Raw genomic sequence first — 18,251 nt, forward strand, 5'->3', positions numbered from 1 at the left:
TAGAGTTCCAAGGGGTGGGGGGTGGGATGGGGTGGTTCGTAGATGATGAAAACGAATGAGAAATCAGGTGGACTTTGCATGCCTCGATGCTTGTGATATACGAAAGGTGCATAGCGGGGAAAACAAAGAGCTTCACGTGCTTTTTTCATTATTCATTTTCGACCGCACAAGTGGTACAAGAATGCTGTAAGAAGCAAACAAGCCAAGCAAGCTCCGACCTGAACGTTATACATCTGGCGAGTTCATACTGAGTTAATATACCCGCTTCTCTTGAAACTACCGACAACATTCCTAGACGAGGAAATATTTTAAATGTGCACCGCTGTCGTCCGATTCACTGGCATGGTTCCGAATCGATTCGGTACGAAGGCGACTTGAGGTGATAGGCGACAAAGTCGAGCCGAGTCGAGCCCCCGCTGGTCGCCGCAGATCCGCGCCGTCTCTGCGGATCACTGCTGCCTGAGGCAAGCGGCAGCGCACGCCCGCAGGCTGGCGTAGGCGTTCGCCAGGCACACCTGTCCCCACTGGTGGCACGTCCTGTCCTGGCTGTCGTAGTACCACCACGGCTTCTTGCGCCCGTGCTGGTACTCCTCGTTGGTGCAGTGCAGCATGCCGGTGTCCACGGGCTGCGTGCAGCGAGCGCTGGGCGTGTCTGCGTTTCGGAGCGCGCGAGGAACAAATTGTACCGACTTCGTATTTCATAACTGCGGTCGACTTCGTAAAGACGAAGGTCGTTGCCAAGAAACGGTAAGGTCCGCTACTTGATGAAATGTGCGAGCCTTGGACAGTAACCGTCATATTTAGGACCGTCCAAGAGGACGAAGCCCGCCAGACGGTGAAGGCATCATGGTGAACACCTCAATAACCTCTTCTAGCCCGTTGTCGCCATCTGACGACATACCGAATGTTAGCACGTAAATCTATATGCGGCACGCCTAAACGACAGAAATCGTGATTCGTTCGTCGTCTGTGGTCACCCAATATGGAAACGTCTCGGTGTAGCCGTGGTAGCGTTCTGCTGCTGGCGGGAGCGTTGTGCGCGCGCCACTATATGCGCACTTTAGCTTTCCTGCTGAGCTGCTGTGTGTATGCACTCCTCTGAGCGGGACGGGCAGTAGAAGTCAGGCTAACGTTATCTAATGTTTCACTGGGCGCCGACCCTAATGCAGACGTAACACGTCGGTCTCATCTCGTGCACCGTTGAGGTGCGACTTCTGCAATGTCCTCTGGCGACGCTCCTCGTCCCGCCAGCGTTGTGAGACGCCTGGTAGCTGCCAGGGCGTTGTTCCTTCTACAGAGCAGGGATTGCCTTGTCCCTTGGCGCCAACATGTCCCGCCAGCGTGTAGTTAGAAAACCGCCAGATGATTACAGTAGCATCGTTAAACCTTGCTGTCGCTGTCAAGGCATCGCCCTCTGGGTGGAAATGCCATATTTATTTGAAACACAAGTTGCAACAATGAAACCGCAACAAGTGCCTCAAAATGTCTCCAGCCAGCGCACTACTTGTCTTCACGGGTGGGCCACTAGTTTAAGTGTCGGTTTCTGTCCTCCAGGAGATATCTTTTTTAGTGTTCGTTTTTTCCGACGATTAATAATAATTGGAATGAATTACCCGCAGATGCGGTTGACCGTAGGATTGCTTGCTCGTTTTTTTATGCTTTGTTCTCCCAGCAATAATACCAAATGACGTGTGTGTAACGTTCGAGTAAATAAAAACAAAACCATAAAGCAAACAAACAAAGGTGGGACATTGTTCCTTCTACTGGTGTTACCTATCGGCTATTTTATACATTTCATGCTTACGAAGTATCCAAGTGTCAGTGAACGCTTGTCCAAACTGCAAAAAGCCAACAGGACCTACCAGCAAAACGCTGGTAGATTGTGTTTGCTTTCTTAAGCTATAAATAAATTTCGTGTTTTAGAGCCCCTGTATGGCGCACACATTCCGGGACATCTTAGAATCGCCAAGACTTATGTCAGAACAGCCTAGTGCTGTTGGTGGCGCGACACGCAGAGACATAGCAGCGTCGCCACAACAGGAACAACCACATTCCTAAGATCTGTTTGCAAGGTATCCCAAAAAAACGTTTTGTTGGCTTCGCGCTCACGTGATCACGTCCACTGTGTTGCCGCATTTCTCGCACCTACCCCTCGTCTTCTTCGTCTCTCAGTTCTCCACGCACCGGGGCCAGCGCAACCCGCATGTCTACAAAGCAGCCTTACTATATCCAGACTTTTGCAGTTAGCTATCAGCACTGGCTGATGGCAATTTGCGAACCGAACTTTAGCGCCCAAAAGGCTTTATGAACGCGAGTTTTCTTTATTTTGGTCGTATTTTTGGTGAAAGATATGATGGAAGCCTGGTGGCATATACCTTTCTCGCAGTAGGCCTGGCACAGAGAAGGGCTGTCGAAGTGCAGACGCGACAGACCCAGGCAGACTTGGTCGGCGTTCCACTGCACGCAGTGGCCCTTGCGGCGGCTACGCACAAAGAACCATGGCGCAGAGCGCAGGCCCGACGTCCTCGAGCTATCATTGGTCCCTAGGGAGCATTCGTGGAGCGCAGGTACCAGGCAAAGTGGTCCTGCAGGTGGAGGAAGATGCCGCTCCATGGGAGTGTATAAGAACGGAAACAGAAGTACGCTTCGAAGAACACCAAGGCAGGCTAGGAACCACCTCGGTGACACTAAAGTTCATGACCGTTGCCTTGAACAGCGTAGCTCATATTTGGTGGTACTTTGTAAGAATACTCCTGAATACAGATTGCTGTCATTCCACGAGCATAAGACCCTGAAGCTTGAAGTTTACAAGTGCAAAGCTACAGGATTAGCACTTTCGAACAAAACTGGAACACGTCCCAGTTTTGTTCACACTCATTGTGTCGTCGAACAAAAACATTTGGCTTCATATTCAGTGGCATCTTAAGTAGCAGTCAGTCCAAACAAGATGCAGAGTAGCATTTCAACCGTCATCCCAGGGTGTCTCCACAGCTCACAACGGCAAAAACGCCGAGAGCAAGTGAGGCTGTACTCATCCAGGTACAACCAAGTTAGGAAGACCCACTAAGCTTCAACAAGACACCCCCTCACCAGAGCAGGAATTGGCGGCCCTCGTGCAGTATTCGGCCACTCCATCCTAAATGGCTCATTGGATTACCTGATGGTCCTCAGTCCCCAGCAGCTGCGGAGCACCTGACCAAGGCGGTGGTCACACGTGTAACGTGGCAGGGGGTGTTTCGTCGTGGCAGCTTTCACTATGTTCGTTAGCAAAACGCGCACCCGCCCTCTCTTGTGTAGCCATTACGATCGTTAGGTTCGAACTATTGCAAGACACAACTAGTCGGCGCGTGGACATGCGATAAGTTGCATCGATACGAGATTATTGGCACGCCCTATACGTGAGCTCTCCTAGAAAAAAAAATTCCTGGTGTACCAACTTCAAAAAATTCACGCGGAAGCTCCTCCGGGAGTTGTATACGCACGCATAAGCATTGTGCCACTTGCTCATCTCGACGCAGCCCGGCGTCATTATCAATCTTATGGAACGTTATCGAACCAGATATATAAAGCCTTATCAACCCTGATCGGCCGTTATCAGCCTTATCGCAATAGATCCGACCATTATCAACCGTTATCGGTTGTTATGAAACTTATCGGACTCGATCCGACCTTTCTCACCCCTTATAGGTCGTTATTAACCTTATCACCATTGATGCGATGCTTATCAATTCTTATCGGTCCTTGTCAACCTTACTGGACATGATCCGACCCTTAAATCTTTAATCCTACGCTCCAGCCTTTATCACAAAATTGTTTACACTACACCAGTACTTCGAAACGAGCTTTTCCTCCCTCCAGATTCCGCGTGTCTTCACGGATCGATCGTAAACTCAAGTTTAAGATTCCTTTATGTCGCACTAACACTTGCCATGCCCCTTTTTTGCCACATGCAAACAAGCAATGATTGGCACCACCTTCCCGCCTCCGTCGCTGCAATCGAAGACTCTCTCGATTAACAATTTATTGTTAGAACACTCCTCTCTGTAATACCCTTGGGTCCTATAGAGTATGAAAATAAATAAATAAATAAATAAATAATTTATTTATTTAACTATTATCGGTCCTCATCTATCTTTTCAGATTTACTCCATTGTAAGCATTAACAAGCGCAGTATCGCTATCTAGCACCTTATCCATCCGCGTAGAACCATTATCAACCGTTGTTGCGCCTCAATACGATGATGAGCATTCCTTAGACGTTTATCACGAGGCAACCCCCCCCCCCACCCCTTCATTCATTAGCGCCTACCGAGAAGTCGACGCAGTGTTGACGCCGACTGTTGATGGGTCAACAAAAGGCCCCTCGACCTTAACTGGACAACCTGAACGAATGATGAAAAGGGCCAACGTAGAATGCTACCGTGGGAATGGCGTCGACCTCGCATTCCCAGATTACTACGCGCTTGCGCCATATGCAGGGCTAAGGTACAACATATAGGACGCGGAATTCGGCGGAACGGTGAGATATCATGTGCGAGACTTTGCAACCGATTTGACGATTGTGATTGGCCGTTTAGTCGCCTAGGGAAGAGAATGGTATCAGAAGCGGATACCTTTCTTGCACTGAGGGGGCTGACGTGTCCTGGGGCGCTATAACGTAAAGCTATTCCAAACTTTTCTATTCTAATTCTGCAATCATCCCTCCGCCATTGACCAACATTTTTTAACCAGCCTCACTTCACCTGTCTGTCACGCGACGTCACGAAAACCTCGGTAACTCCCCATACGATATGATGTGAACGCACTGATTACGCATGACTGCAAAGAACAAAATAAAACATGGTTATTTCTGATTCGACGTCTTTTCGCCATTAGGACTGGGCTATTGGTCAAAAGTTTTCGCGCTGCACCCACTTCACTTGCCTGTCACGCGACGGCACAAAACCGCGAAAACTCACCGCGTCAAAGTGACATGTACGCGTTAAAGATGCATTATTACGCCGAGCAAAACTGAATTTTTCTCTGAATAGCCGCAGACTGTCCCGTTCCGAAAGGAATAAAAAATGGCTCCCGCCGATCGCTCAGGCATTGACTACTCAGACCTGCCGGAGAACATGGATTTATTTGCGTACAGTAATTCTTTTTGCGTGGCTGTGTAACGTTTTCGAGCACTTTCCGCGCGTTTACGACCTCGCTCAGTCAACTTTTCTTTCCTGATGATCCTGTTTAGCAGCATTCTTAACCTTTCGTTGGATGCCGCCGCGATTTTCGATGAGCCACCCCAAGCTAAGTAAGGGAAAGCGGACCAATCGCAGACGCCGCACCGCGCATTTTGATCCGGTTATCGATTTTCAGTGCACTGGCTCGGCCCCATTGAATCCCTCTCCACTAGAGCCGTGCTCCTCGCCTCTTATCAGCCGATTGGATAAGACAAGCCGCTCAGTGTAGGCAATCTTATTCGTTGTTAAAGCAAACAAAAGTGACCTCCTATAAACGAGGAAAGCATTTGATTGGTTTCTTTAAAAAACCCTGCGTGTCACCGTCCGATGCTTGCGTCGGCGGTTACGCAAATACGACGTAAATAGATTGGCATAAAAACATATTGGAATAGTTCTACGTTATAGGGTCGCTGATGTGAACTCAGAGGTTTAATATGCTCCTGCTTGAAGTGGGCTTCCGTATCTGGAGCCATTGTAAATTATGTAAAATAAACCCTTTTTCCTTCATTGCTACTACTGGACGTACTCGTCAATGGGCTTGGTGGATTGCTGGCCCAAAGGCCACCTCGAGCCGCAACAATGCGATGAGATCCATATAACTCCTCATCACTCCTTATCACTCTTATCAACTCGTTGACTAGTTATCTGTCAGGGTTGGGCGACGCGAAGCGCAGTAGGCCTCAGATACCAGTGGCACTTCGGTCGGGGGAGGGACGCCCCAACGGAAGGCTCATCCGGCGACCATCGAAACGCATTGGGGATGATGTGGAGCGTCTGGCATTAAATTTTCGCAACGTGGGGAATTGATTCTGATGTCTACAATGCTCCAAGTAGGCTCTACACGTGGTCCTAGAGATGGCTTTTAGAGCTCAGCTCTTAGGCGCCCATTCCTGCGGCAAGCGTCAGCGTCGGCGTAACCGAGGGAACGAGCACAGCGCCGGATGAAACAGCGAATGCCGAGCGCAGAGGGCGAAGAAAGAAACGAGGAGGAAAACGGAGGAGGAGAGTGTAGAGGTACCATGAGGCGGACAGCGGAGGAAGGGGGTATGGTGAAAGCGCAGTGTGGCGCCGATGGCTATCAGATGGCGCCAGAGTAGCGCACGTCGTCTGGGAGGTCTGTCTGCGGCGGCTGCAGTAAATCGCGCCCACTCTTCCCCCACGCGCTGCCTCTCGCGATCTTCAGATTAGCGAGGCAGTCGCGCCAAACTTCGCTCTGTTTGCAACTTGTCGCACGAGACAGATCGTCCGCGCCCAGCTTATATATCGCGAAATGAAAGCACGCATAGAGCTGCGCTAATATTTTGCCTTAGGGAGTATCGCAATCGTCGGTGAACTTTTTTTGCGCTGCCTCGTTACGTGCTCAAGAATGCACCAGCTATGCAAAACAAATCATATACTTGCACTTTCTCGGTACGAATATTCGCGTCGGTGAATATTTTTCGCGCCGCCCCGCTATCACGAATGCTAGGTGAATCTTGTGCATTGCTCCCTGCACTGTCTTTGGAGCCAATCCCTATAGCAGGGCCACGAGAAGCCCACTTTGTATAACCTCAATAGTTTCTCAAGGTACCTGTGCAGATTATTTTGCATTATTCTTTTAATCTTAGTACTTCGCAAAGAAACTTATTTGGCACAATGCAGTTGTACGCCTAGCATAATCCTTTAATGAAATTTACGCTTGAAAAAAAGACACGTACCATCTATCGCAAACACATAATAAAGAAATAATTGGCTCACCGCCCGGCCGTGTGAAAGGAGATGTCCAGCGAAGCTGTTGAAAAGCACTGCCACAACGGCTGAGGGGAGTATTGCTTTAGAGTAATGGTACTAATGGTAATTTAATGTAATTGTAGTAATGGGAATAATGGTAAACTAGACAGCATGCCGCCGTTTTTCGTATTGCCGTTTCTGTTATTCCACCATCACCAAACCTTTCAACAAAGCCTTCACAGAAACTGTTCTCCTTTGAACTTTGTTTTGTACCGCTGGTACAACGCATTGATATGCTTCAGATATATTCTTCTGCAAGCGTAGGTGTTTAGACGGGTGGGTAAGAGCATGGGGATCCTGAGCGTAGAGTCGAAGGTTCTAAACTCACCACCGCCAACGCTTTTACTTTCGAACTTATTTTGTTTTATACATTGATTTGTTTATAGCGATTCGTCTTACGTGACAGATAGAAGGACGAACGGACGGATTTCCTCGTTGGGTATGGCATTGAAATGCTTACGCATAAAAAAAAGTGGCCAGGTTCGATTAAAAGAGGGAAGTACTAAAAGCAAGAGCAAGGTTTACCAATTGCGCTCGAGCTCCAAGCTTGGACAGTGTTCTAAGAATGCGGGAATGTTTTTGTGTGACGCAGCACGCGAGACAACTGCTGCTACGCATAAGAAACAGCGCGCTGGCAGCTACCAGGCGTCTCATAATGCAGGCGCGATTAGGAATAGCGCCAGCTGTGTTGCAGGGCGTCGCATCTGGATGGTGCAAGAGGGGATCGAGAAGGGCGGAAAACCGTCGGCATTTGTTAGTGCCCGACGAAAAGATTGTATAGCTTTAACTCTTCGTTTACTCACAGTTCCACTCCAACCAGTATGTGTTGTACGCACCCAGTATGTGGTTGTACGCAACCAGTATGTGGTTGTACGCACCCGGGCGCTCAGCAGGAGCGCTGGTGTGTGTGTGTGTGTGTGCGTGCGTGCGTGCGTGTGTGCGTGTGCGTGTGTGTGTGTGTGCCCACAGCGCTCATGGCCTCGGGGGACAGCAGAGCCGATTGAACGAAGTGTGGTGATGCTTCCTCTAAGATTCATCGTTTCTTTTTAAATTTCTCTTTTTTGTTTTTGCTGCCAAAGTACACAAACGCACGTAACGTCACCCGCATCTCTAAAGACCTTCTGACATTGCGCGTGCAGGTCGCGCATGCGCCGGTGATACGGAGACAACACGATGATCGCAGCGCCGAAACGCGTGAACGCGTCTTGAGGTTCTGTTAAGGCCAACTACACGCACGCTTGCCGGCGCGCGAGAGCTTGCGTCAGCGCGCCTTGCGCTTGCCGCGCCTCACGAGGGATGGCGACTTGAAACGCGCGCCAGCGTGCGCCCACTTAGCTCACTTGTTTCGCCTGGGTAGAAATCGTTTCGTATATTTGTCAGGCAGCCAGAGCATTGACATATGTCTGGAGAAGATCTATGTGCTCGCGCCGCGCTTCGACGCGTACGATGAGTCCCGCACAATCTGCGCATGCGTAGGCGCGCGGGCGCGTGCTTTCGCGCGCCGACAAGCGTACGTGTAGTTTGGTGTTTAGGCTCCGTTGGCCTCAGGCTCTTCCGCTAAATACTTCGACAATCCTGCGAGCTTCCGTAGCGCGGATGAGGACATTTACGAGCGAGTTTAGTTCTTCACGTTCCCTTAATTACCCTTTTAATTTTCTGCCCATGGGCCGCACCAAGCACAAACCTTACACGACCTTAGTATATAGTTGTTTTTTTACCCAAGCGGAAAATGTATAAATTATTCACCCACCCTTGTATTATTCGCAAAGAAACAACCTAAGCAATATTCTATTCTACTGGAAGTACATTGCCTATAACCCTATGCTATCATGAGCGGTGCTCCACCCACGCTATCACAGGGTTTGGCCGTTCGCGAGCACTAGCTGGGTGATAAAAAATAAAGGAATAGAACAGAGAGAAAGGAATCGCGACATATATTCTACGGGCTTTGTATATTCTTTGAAGACTTTACGCACCACGGGCGCCAGGCTCGTATGCTGGGTAGGTGAAGGCCACGGCGATGGTCGTGCCCATCAGAAGCGCGGCGCTCACGACCCCAAACATCCACTTGCGCCATACACCCTGGAACTTGACGTGGCGCTGAAGTGGTTCGCCTCGTGAAAATGATGCCGCCATCTTAGGCAAGGATGTGTCTCGATCTGCACGGTCGTAGGGAAGTCATTAGGCTCAATACGATATTACTAAAACCTAGATATTACCGGTCGGCGCGCTTGTACAGCGTGGGGCGACTGCGCGTTCCCCATATGCAGCAAGCATAACGTCTGGTTAAGTCATTGAGTGACGGATTCAACGACTAGAAGTGTGCCAAAGTTCAAGTAAATAGGTTCAAAGATAACGAGTTGTCGAAGATTCACACCGATCTGCCGAGTTGGCCCCGAGTTTGGAAAGCGTGATGGGCTTTATATGGAGACTGTCTATTAGCTCAAGTTTTTCCCACTTTGCGCGGTGAAGTCAGATTTGTCGTTTCTGTTCAAATAAGCGCAGCCGAAGCATAAGAACGTGTGGGATCTAGTTACCAACGAGTGCCGAATTCGCAGAGCGTATTTTTTTGCAAGTGCCGTTTGCCGTATGCCAGACACCTTCCCTATAATTGTAGTAAGTCCGTGTAATAATGATTAACTGACATCTGACCATGCGAACAGATTTAGCAAAGTGACATTTTTGTGAATACAGAACTAGGTGGCTATATTTGGGCAACCCGCTGATCGGGCTAACATTCAGTGTCGAATTCGTCGCAAAATGCTGACACAGACAACTTCTTTTGTTGTATAATCATCACCGAAATTCTCAGGCAGGTCTCTGATTCGGGAGCGGAGTCGGAAGCATTTTCTTAAAATTGCCCATTGATGAATATAGCTCGCGGTCAATCAGAGAGAAGCATCTCGAGGATATTTTTGATGAACCACAGTGGTCTGTTTATTCAATAAAGCATATTTATATTTCGTAGAAGTAATGGCCGCTTCATCGAGTAAATTTAGATCAAGGGTGAGAATGCATGCATGTATGCATGTATGTATGCATGTATGCATGTATGTATGCATGTATGTATGTATGTATGTATGTATGTATGTATGTATGTATGTATGTATGTATGTATGTATGTATGTATGTATGTATGTATGTATGCATGCATGTATGTATGTATGTATGTATGTATGTATGTATGTATGTATGTATGTATGTATGTATGTATGTATGTATGTATGTATGTATGTATGTATGTATGTATGTATGTATGTATGTATGTATGTATGTATGTATGTATGTATGTATGTATGTATGTATGTAAGCACAGCTGTGTTTTGCAAAATGGTATCCAGGAAATCTAACCCGGGGGAGAGGAATGCCGTTGAACAGGATTTGCGATTTAGACTGCCCCGAAGTTCATTTCGCAACAAAAGCCCAGTTTCCGGGTTGTGGAACAAGGCGCATTCACACTAACGCTCTAAAGCAAGTAATGTACGCCTAAACGTGAAATTAGGCACTGGCAAACATCTGGGGTGCTACAGCGTAAAGGTATTCTAAACCTGTTTCTATTTCATTCTCTTTTACCGAAATTGGTCAAACATTTTAGGGCAATGTCCACTTCGCCTGTCCTGTCTGTCAGGAGACGTCACAAAAGCCGCGATGACTTCCCATCTAAAGATGACGTCTCTAGTCTGCCAATTCGGTTAAATAAATTTGTCGCCGTAGGCAGTGCTATATCTTTAGGAGCACATTTATTTTGTTTTGTTTGCATGATATAGGCCAAACTTAAAGAAAAAAACACATTTCGTACCTGTTCTACGCTTTTGTCACGATTGACAAGAAAATGTTTTCGGGCCGCTCCTAGTTTGCCTATCTGTCACACGACATCACAAAACCGCAGAAAGGCACACGTCAAAGTGACGTGTACGCACTATAGGTGCGTTATTATGACGATCAAACTTAACTTTTTTTGGATAGCGAGAGACTGCCCTGTTTTGAAAGGAATAGAAGAAAGCGGTTGTCCACTGATCAGTTATGTGCTCGGAGCTGCCAGCGAGAATTGAATTACCTGCGTATAACAAAAATTTTTCGTGGCAGTATAACGTTGCCGAGCCCTTTCGGCTATGTATACGACATCGCTGCGGCAAATTTTCTTCATCGAGTATCCGTTTTGGCGGCGTTTTGGAACGCCCCGTCGCACGGCGCCGCAATCGTCGACGAGTCGCCGCAAGCTAAGCAAGGGGAAGCGGACCAATCGGAGACATTGGGACTACTTCCTCACCCGGTTGTTTACTTTCACTGCGCCAGCTCAGTGCCACCGATATTCTCTCCCCTTCTGTGCACTGCTTGCCTCTCGTCTGGTAATTCGATTAACGAAATTTGTGGTGGTAGGCAGTGCTATAATTTTGGGGGCATTTTGGAACGCCCCGTCGCACGCCGCCGCAATCGTCCACGAGTGAGCGCAAGCTAAGCAAGGGGAAGCGGCCCAATCGGAGATATCGGGACTACTTTCCTCACCCGGTTGTTTACTTTCCCTGCGCTAGCTCAGCGCCAACGATATCATCTTCCCTTCTGTGCAATGCTCGTCTCTCGTCTGCCAATTCGGTTAAAGAAATTTGTCGTGGTAGGCAGTGCTATACTTTTAGGAGCACATTTGTTTTGTTTTGTTTGCAGATGAAATCATCTTTATTTCCCAGAAAGAATAGATTCTGGAGGGGTTCATTGACTAAAAGTTGTTATGGGCAGCTCTACTGGGCCAATGAACCCTTTACAAGGCAGTTGGGACTAGAAGAAAGATTAACCAAGAAGTATAATACATAACATCGAAAATATAGAGTAATGAATTTTTTTTTGACATTTCATAATAGCAATACACTGAATATATTAAATAATAAATTACTTGTGTCAGTACATTATACGCAATTACATTTCTTATTTAAAACACATAACCACATTATACATAGTAGGGAGTGAGATACAACGTTAAAAAGAAACATGACTGAAAAGAACGAAATAGCACAGAAATAACGTACTTTTACAATGTAGATTTCCTTGCTATGGTGTTTAGAACTTGTATTATACAAAGTATAATAAGTCAGAAAGGTACGAGCAAAAAAAAAAAATACCGCGGTTGCTTTGAAACCGAACAAAACTCAGCTCCTATATATTAGGAGAGGGTTTGATTGGGCTGTTGAAATAACCTTGTGGGTCACCGCCCGTACAAGGATTTGGCGGTCACAGAAACTTGACTGCCGAACGTCGGAATTGAATAAGTTTGCGTTATAGCGCCCCTGAGCCCGTATTCACAAAAAGCTCTTATACGCTACGATACTTCGTAAGAGAAAATTTGAGCCAGTGCTGGCGCTGGACACGTTATTAGTGAAGGCGTCCGGCCAATTGCAAAATAAGCACTTATGAACGAAAGGCTTCGTGAATTCTTTCCCTTGACAGAGCTTGCTGTGATTCGTAAGAGATATTCGCGTTGGCCGTCCAACATCGTGATTGACTGCCACGTCCTCTTAAGATCGACGCCTGCTTCTTACAAACAGCTATGGCGTCAGAACATTTTTGTGTATAATGTGTGTTCCATCTGATGTTAGCCAAGCTGTTGAACGAAAAAAGAAAAATAATTAAAGAATACGGTGCAAGTTACGATTATAAAAGCTACGGTATTTGGTTGTCCGAGGACTGACGACCTTACACCCCAGGTCTTAAGATTGTATCTTGCACCATATTTATTAAATATATTTTTTTCTTTTTCACTAAAGGGCGTGTATATCGATAACTGGGACACCCTATATAGGCCAAGAAGTCTTTAAAGCATCAGCTGTCACGGTCACTTCCAGTCGGAAAGCTGCCCAATCCCGACTCGTCGCCCTCTCCTCGCCACTTACACATGCCGCATGCGCACATGTGCACGGCAACATCCTTTGTGCATCCTCCTCCTCCTCACATTCGAGGAGGAAGAGGAGGAGCAAGAGGCTATAGCGATTTCCAACTGTAGGCCCAGGCAGCCCACAATAAGTATCGATACAAAACGTAGCAGGAAGTGAGCACAGCACTAGCGACTCGACGCCTAATATAGACGGCTACGCTAAACGAGCCGGTGGTGCGGGATGCCTATGAGTGTGATAGTCATTCATATGCGGTGCCTTGCTTCAGAGTAGTAGTACCGGGATCCCGCTTACGTGCGATTATATACGGTTCCGGTCACGCGTGAAGTGGCTTCGAAACTCTCGAAAGAGGCTTTGCGTGGTGATGACTTACGTTGTTCGGTGTCGGCGAATCTTGGTCTTGCGTTCGGGCTCCTTCACAGCTGCCGGGGAGAGAGCGCAGTATGGTCCTTGTTCTTATTCTCGCTCAATGGAACTTACCCACTACGGGGCATTAGCCAAGCAGCAGGAGGTAGGGTAAGTAAGACGATAAAAGAAATAACGAGAAAGGTTCAAAATTAAGATGGTAGTTCCTACAAACTTGTAAAACAAAGTGAAACATGTGATAATAAAGTGGGATGTCTGCATAATAAGCAGTGCAGGTTTGAAAAAAGGAAAAAGAGGAAGCAGAGTATAGACATTAGGATAGCCGGGGAAAAGGAAACATATTTTAGCACTACCAATTTGAGAGCACGGGACATTCGAACTTAGGTAGTCGACTTGTGCCGCAAGGCAGCTTATGTCAACAAAACTATTTCTCTAAAAGCTGTCGCGAACGTTTCCTCGCTGTTTCCGTCGTTCTCGTCGTTGTTTTTGCTGCTGCTGATGATAATGATGAGGATCTCAAAAAGTAAGGCGCATACCCTGAGCATGCATTTTTTAAATTATAATTATTGTACCCACCCCCTCTGTAACGCCCTTCTGGGCCCTGAGGGTACTCTAAATGAATAAATAAATAAATACCCACTGTGGGGTGTCGGCTAAAGTGCGAGTGGCGTCAGCAAAGTGAACTCTCTCTCTCTCTCTCTCTCTGGAGGACGCTCGCGTTTGACGACGTCTCCAGGGAAACAATTATGCACCACCACATTGGATCTACTTAACACAGAAGAAGGACTATAACGACGCCTTCTGCAAAATTTGTAAGCAAGAAGGTACGCTAGACCATATAATATGGGGGTGTGCTGGCTCCCCAGGGGCCAAGGAAAACATTGACAGTAGAGAAGCCTGGTAGGCCTTGCTCCAGAGCGAGGCTGAAGACGACCAGCGTCGAGCGATCCGCCTGGCCGTTGAGGCCGTGAAGACTCACCGTCCTCAACGCGCGGGGACTGCTTCGTACTCCCCCCCCCCCCCTACCTACGTGTAGGTTAAGAGGCGGGCACCCCAGCTCGGTGGAACAATAATGTTTTCAATCAATCAATCCCCCCCTCCCTTAGTGCGTCTCCAAATTAAACATCTTAAGTTTGTAGAGAAAAATATAAATGCTTTGAGAGGAGTCACACTCGTACGAGCCGACGGACCGAGAGAGAGATAGAGAGAGAGAGAGAGAGAGAAAGTGAACCGAAAGTTAACCAGCAGCGAAACAGTAATAATTATTGTAAAAGTTGTTCCTTCCTTTTTGTCTTTCGTTGAGCGATGGCGTGCGTATACTGCGAAGACATGCTGAATGCCTGAACAAACGCGCTTCGCACAGTGGTTCTCCGTCCTCCACGGATATAAATACGCTAGTCTATGATGTACTAAGTACCTGTACAAAAATATCCATCAATGCATTGGGTTTGTAGTGAGCTACAAGAAGGGGCTAGCTACCATATTGCTTCACGACTGGACGACACTGCGCCATTCGTAAATTTAGCAGAACTCTGCTAGGAAGCTCGAAAAATTGAAATGCGCCGCTGTTCTTGAACGGGATTTGTTCAGCATGCACTGCAATAGTGTACTAAAGCTGGCGCACAAATGGATGCGCACTAAATGCAGTCGTTCTTTTCTGAAAGTGTGACTCACCCATCGATTGCATTTACTAATTTCCCAATGCAGGCCCGATGGCAGAGTAAAGACGGCTCATTTTTAATGCGTAAGCGTTGTACAGCTACCTAGTACCTACCTCGGCAACCTCTCCGTTTACGTGTCACGCACGATGCGGTGCGCTCCATAGGGGGTATATATGAGAGTGCCTCATGGACTACTCATGACTGCTGAAATTTATGATATATATATATATATATATATATATATATATATATATATATATATATATATGCGTGTGTGTGTGTGTGTGTGTGTGTGTGTGTGTGTGTGTGTGTGTGTGTGTGTGTGTGTGTGTGTGTGTGTGTATGTGTGTGTGAGCGACTGGAAAGAGTGTTTGCGCACTATCTCACAAGTCCGATAAGGGAATTTATGGAGTAATCTTATCATGTTGGAAAATGTGCGACTTTCGAATATTGCAACTTTGTTATTTTCCGATCATTGATATGCATTCCTGAAAGTGCGCTAAAATTAATTTACAAAGATTGATCTTTCGAGGTTAGAAAATGAGAGAGAAAGAAAGAAAAGGCAGGTCCATATCGTAAGCCATTGTCCTTTGCTTCTTGAAGCCACGGGTCTATTATTACTGATATATACGAATTCATTGCAGCGTCTCCAAGATATATATATATATATATATATATATATATATATATATATATATATATATATATATATATATATATATATATATATATATATATATCCAAGCCTGGATATAGTACACACGGTTAACCCTTGCCGCCAGGAAATCCGCAAGGGATAAGAAGTGAAAAGAAGGCAGGAAATATGAAAATGCGAGAGAAAGACGAAGATTAGAGAGAAGGACGGGAAGGGCGACTGCCGATTTCCTCCAGGTGGGTCTGACCGGGGGAGCCGTCTACGTGAAACAGAGGCCAAAGAGGTGTGTTGCCTCCGCCGGGGATCCTTAAACACGTCCGAACACCAGGCATCGGCTCAACCCCCCAGGATCCCTCATTCCCCAGACATGGCTAAGCCACGCACGGCTACACGCGGTAGGGCCCAATCCTCACGTGCTCGGGTACGTGGTGTCGCAACACACCAAACGCCTGCAGAGCCAGGCGGCCCTGCGGTAGAAGAATATGTGAAACTGTGGCGCAACAACGCAGAGCTCTGAAATGAGAAATGACAATCAGTTATGAAAAGTGTCACGATCATGAAAAGAAGCTTTATAAATACTCTGCATTTTGCGGACGGTTCACTGTTGCTGATGACAGGGACGACCACGGACATGTCTGTGTTCTCTGGTGATGTTGCACTTATTATTACATTTGGTGGAAGGTGCTGCACATCCCCGCACCTCCACCAAATGTAGTATGATGATTTATTATAAGGCACTAGGCACAGTCTAGTTGCACTGGCATGTAGACGAACGCTGATCGGGCGCACAGCCGACACAAGAGTGCCTTCTTCGTCTTCCTCTTCACCACACACGTAATACAAAACATGATACAACTTAGGAGTCCGGGGCAGGTGAGGGTACCATGAAGGAGTTTGAAAATAAATGGAAAGTCAGCGCGATTACGTCGGCAGCGAAGTAAGGGCAATGACAATAATCCAACAGTGCCAGAAAGAAGGTCCAGTATCCGCGTAAGTAAAGCGGTCATGCTATGTATGTGCTTAAAGACCTTTTGTAGACCCGATCTATATTGTCAACGTTGGATCTAGAATTGCCGTTCTGGAAGACCGACGCATATTCGAGTTGAGGAAGACAGATCGTTGTGCACAACTTGAGGAATGATGTAAGAGAATTGAATTCTCGCGATAGTCTGCAAACAGAGCCAAGAGAGAGCGCAAGCAAGAGAGTGGATACGCGGCATTGCAACGCGTTTCGTACGAGTTGAAAAGTATAAAGTTGCATCAAAAGGTACACCGAGATCATTCACCTCATGCATTTTACACAATGCTACAGAATGTATAAAATAATAAAAAAGAAATGCTTGCCGTTTTGCGTGTGAAATTCATGACTTTGGTCTTAGCAGCATTCAAATGCCATTCGCATAATGATCCACTGGGGATTGGCAGCATGTTAAAATAAATAAAAACAGTGCGTCTGTCGCTTTATTGGCTAGCGCTCTCTCGACGACTTCTAGACTCCGGAATACCTACGTGATGTTGAAAGCCATATCCGAAGTCGTCATGACCGCGTAATATTTTTAGCCATATTGTGCTCCCACAGATCGTTGTATGCAAAGGCATCACACTGTCCCTGTGGAACCATTGTGACTTGGGTTCGGTTCCGCTTAGCATATGGGAGACGTTTAAGGGATCCTTTTCGTCGTTGTATAGAACGGCACATTCCCAGTGGTACATACCTAGTTACACTAGTTGGTGTCAAAGGCGCTAGTTGAAGAGCGGTCCACAGCTATATGCAGGTACCCAGTGACCCAAGTTAGGATCAAAGAGGTTCACTGAAGACCAGTATGGACCCTACAGCACATGCCCAGCGCTCCAAGTCAGCGCCAAGTAGTTTCTTCGAACCCATTCCCGCTTCTTGCAGTGATCCATGTCTGCGCGAATGATGTTCGTTGAAGAGCGGCAAGTAACTTCTACTGGAGCCCTGTTCCCTCAACACAGCAGCCCGATGCGCTACCCGTTCGACCTCGGAACACGGAAATTCTTCAGGTTCTCGAATAATTTGTCCAGAGGTCGTGACGGGGAAATAACTATTACCACCCACTAAGTGACGAAGCAAGAAAATTAACGTGGCCGTTAGCGAAAAAGTTGGCCCGCGGCCACAGTTTCTTACCGGTTCTCTAACAGAATGTGGCGCGCGTTGCGGGCACCTGTACGTTTGCACTTTCACATTGCCGTTCAGAGCGCAGGAGTGGTGTGGGGACGCCTCCCCCGCAGATCCCGCCGCACAGCGCCCGGTCAAGCGAGCGCCGACGCGACGGTCAACCAAGCAGGGGTGCAACGGCCCCGGTTGGGTCCGACCGGTGAAAGCGCGCTTGAAACACCCGTCGGACGGTTTCCGGCTCGAGTGGCTGGCATTCGAGCGAGCAGCCATCGGGCCGTCACGGGACCGATCCACCGACCCCGGTCCATCATCCACATGAAACCGCTTCAGACAGCGCGGGTACTCACACCGACTCCATCGGCGGCGGGTTTCCATTACCTTCGGACGGTACGACGCGCCCGCCGTCTGGATTGGAACCCGTCAAGCCTTCCATATCAGCGACGAAGAGGATCGATGCTATATGTCATGCAAATCTGACCCCATCGTCACTGCTCTGGTGATTATCGGGAGGATAAATGTGTCATATATGCCTTTGCATACAGTAGGGAAAACACGGGG

General features: G+C 47.5%; 1 protein-coding gene across 1 annotated transcript; it reads right to left on the minus strand.

Annotated features, from left to right (window-relative positions):
* Positions 1 to 266: 266 nt before the first annotated feature.
* On the minus strand, positions 267 to 13,331 carry LOC142587236 (uncharacterized). Its single transcript, XM_075698107.1, has 4 exons — positions 13,245 to 13,331; positions 8,966 to 9,148; positions 2,376 to 2,585; positions 267 to 652 (listed from the first exon to the last, which is right to left on the minus strand). The coding sequence occupies exons 2-4, from the start codon at positions 9,123 to 9,125 to the stop codon at positions 450 to 452; spliced, it is 573 nt and encodes a 190-aa protein (XP_075554222.1). The 5' UTR covers positions 9,126 to 9,148; positions 13,245 to 13,331; the 3' UTR covers positions 267 to 449.
* Between the last annotated feature and the right edge of the window lie 4,920 nt (positions 13,332 to 18,251).

The sequence above is a fragment of the Dermacentor variabilis genome, chromosome 7 (genome assembly GCF_050947875.1).
Source record: "Dermacentor variabilis isolate Ectoservices chromosome 7, ASM5094787v1, whole genome shotgun sequence".
Classification (NCBI taxonomy): domain Eukaryota; kingdom Metazoa; phylum Arthropoda; class Arachnida; order Ixodida; family Ixodidae; genus Dermacentor; species Dermacentor variabilis.

Coding starts and splice junctions, on each gene's coding strand:
- LOC142587236 (XM_075698107.1), bottom strand. CDS start 9,125: ATGGCGGCATCATTTTCACGAGGCGAACCACTTCAGCGCCACGTCAAG. Junction 2,586..8,965: donor ATACGAGCCTGGCGCCCGTG/GTGCGTAAAGTC, acceptor CTCCACCTGCAG/GACCACTTTGCCTGGTACCT. Junction 653..2,375: donor CCAGGCCTACTGCGAGAAAG/GTATATGCCACC, acceptor TCCGAAACGCAG/ACACGCCCAGCGCTCGCTGC.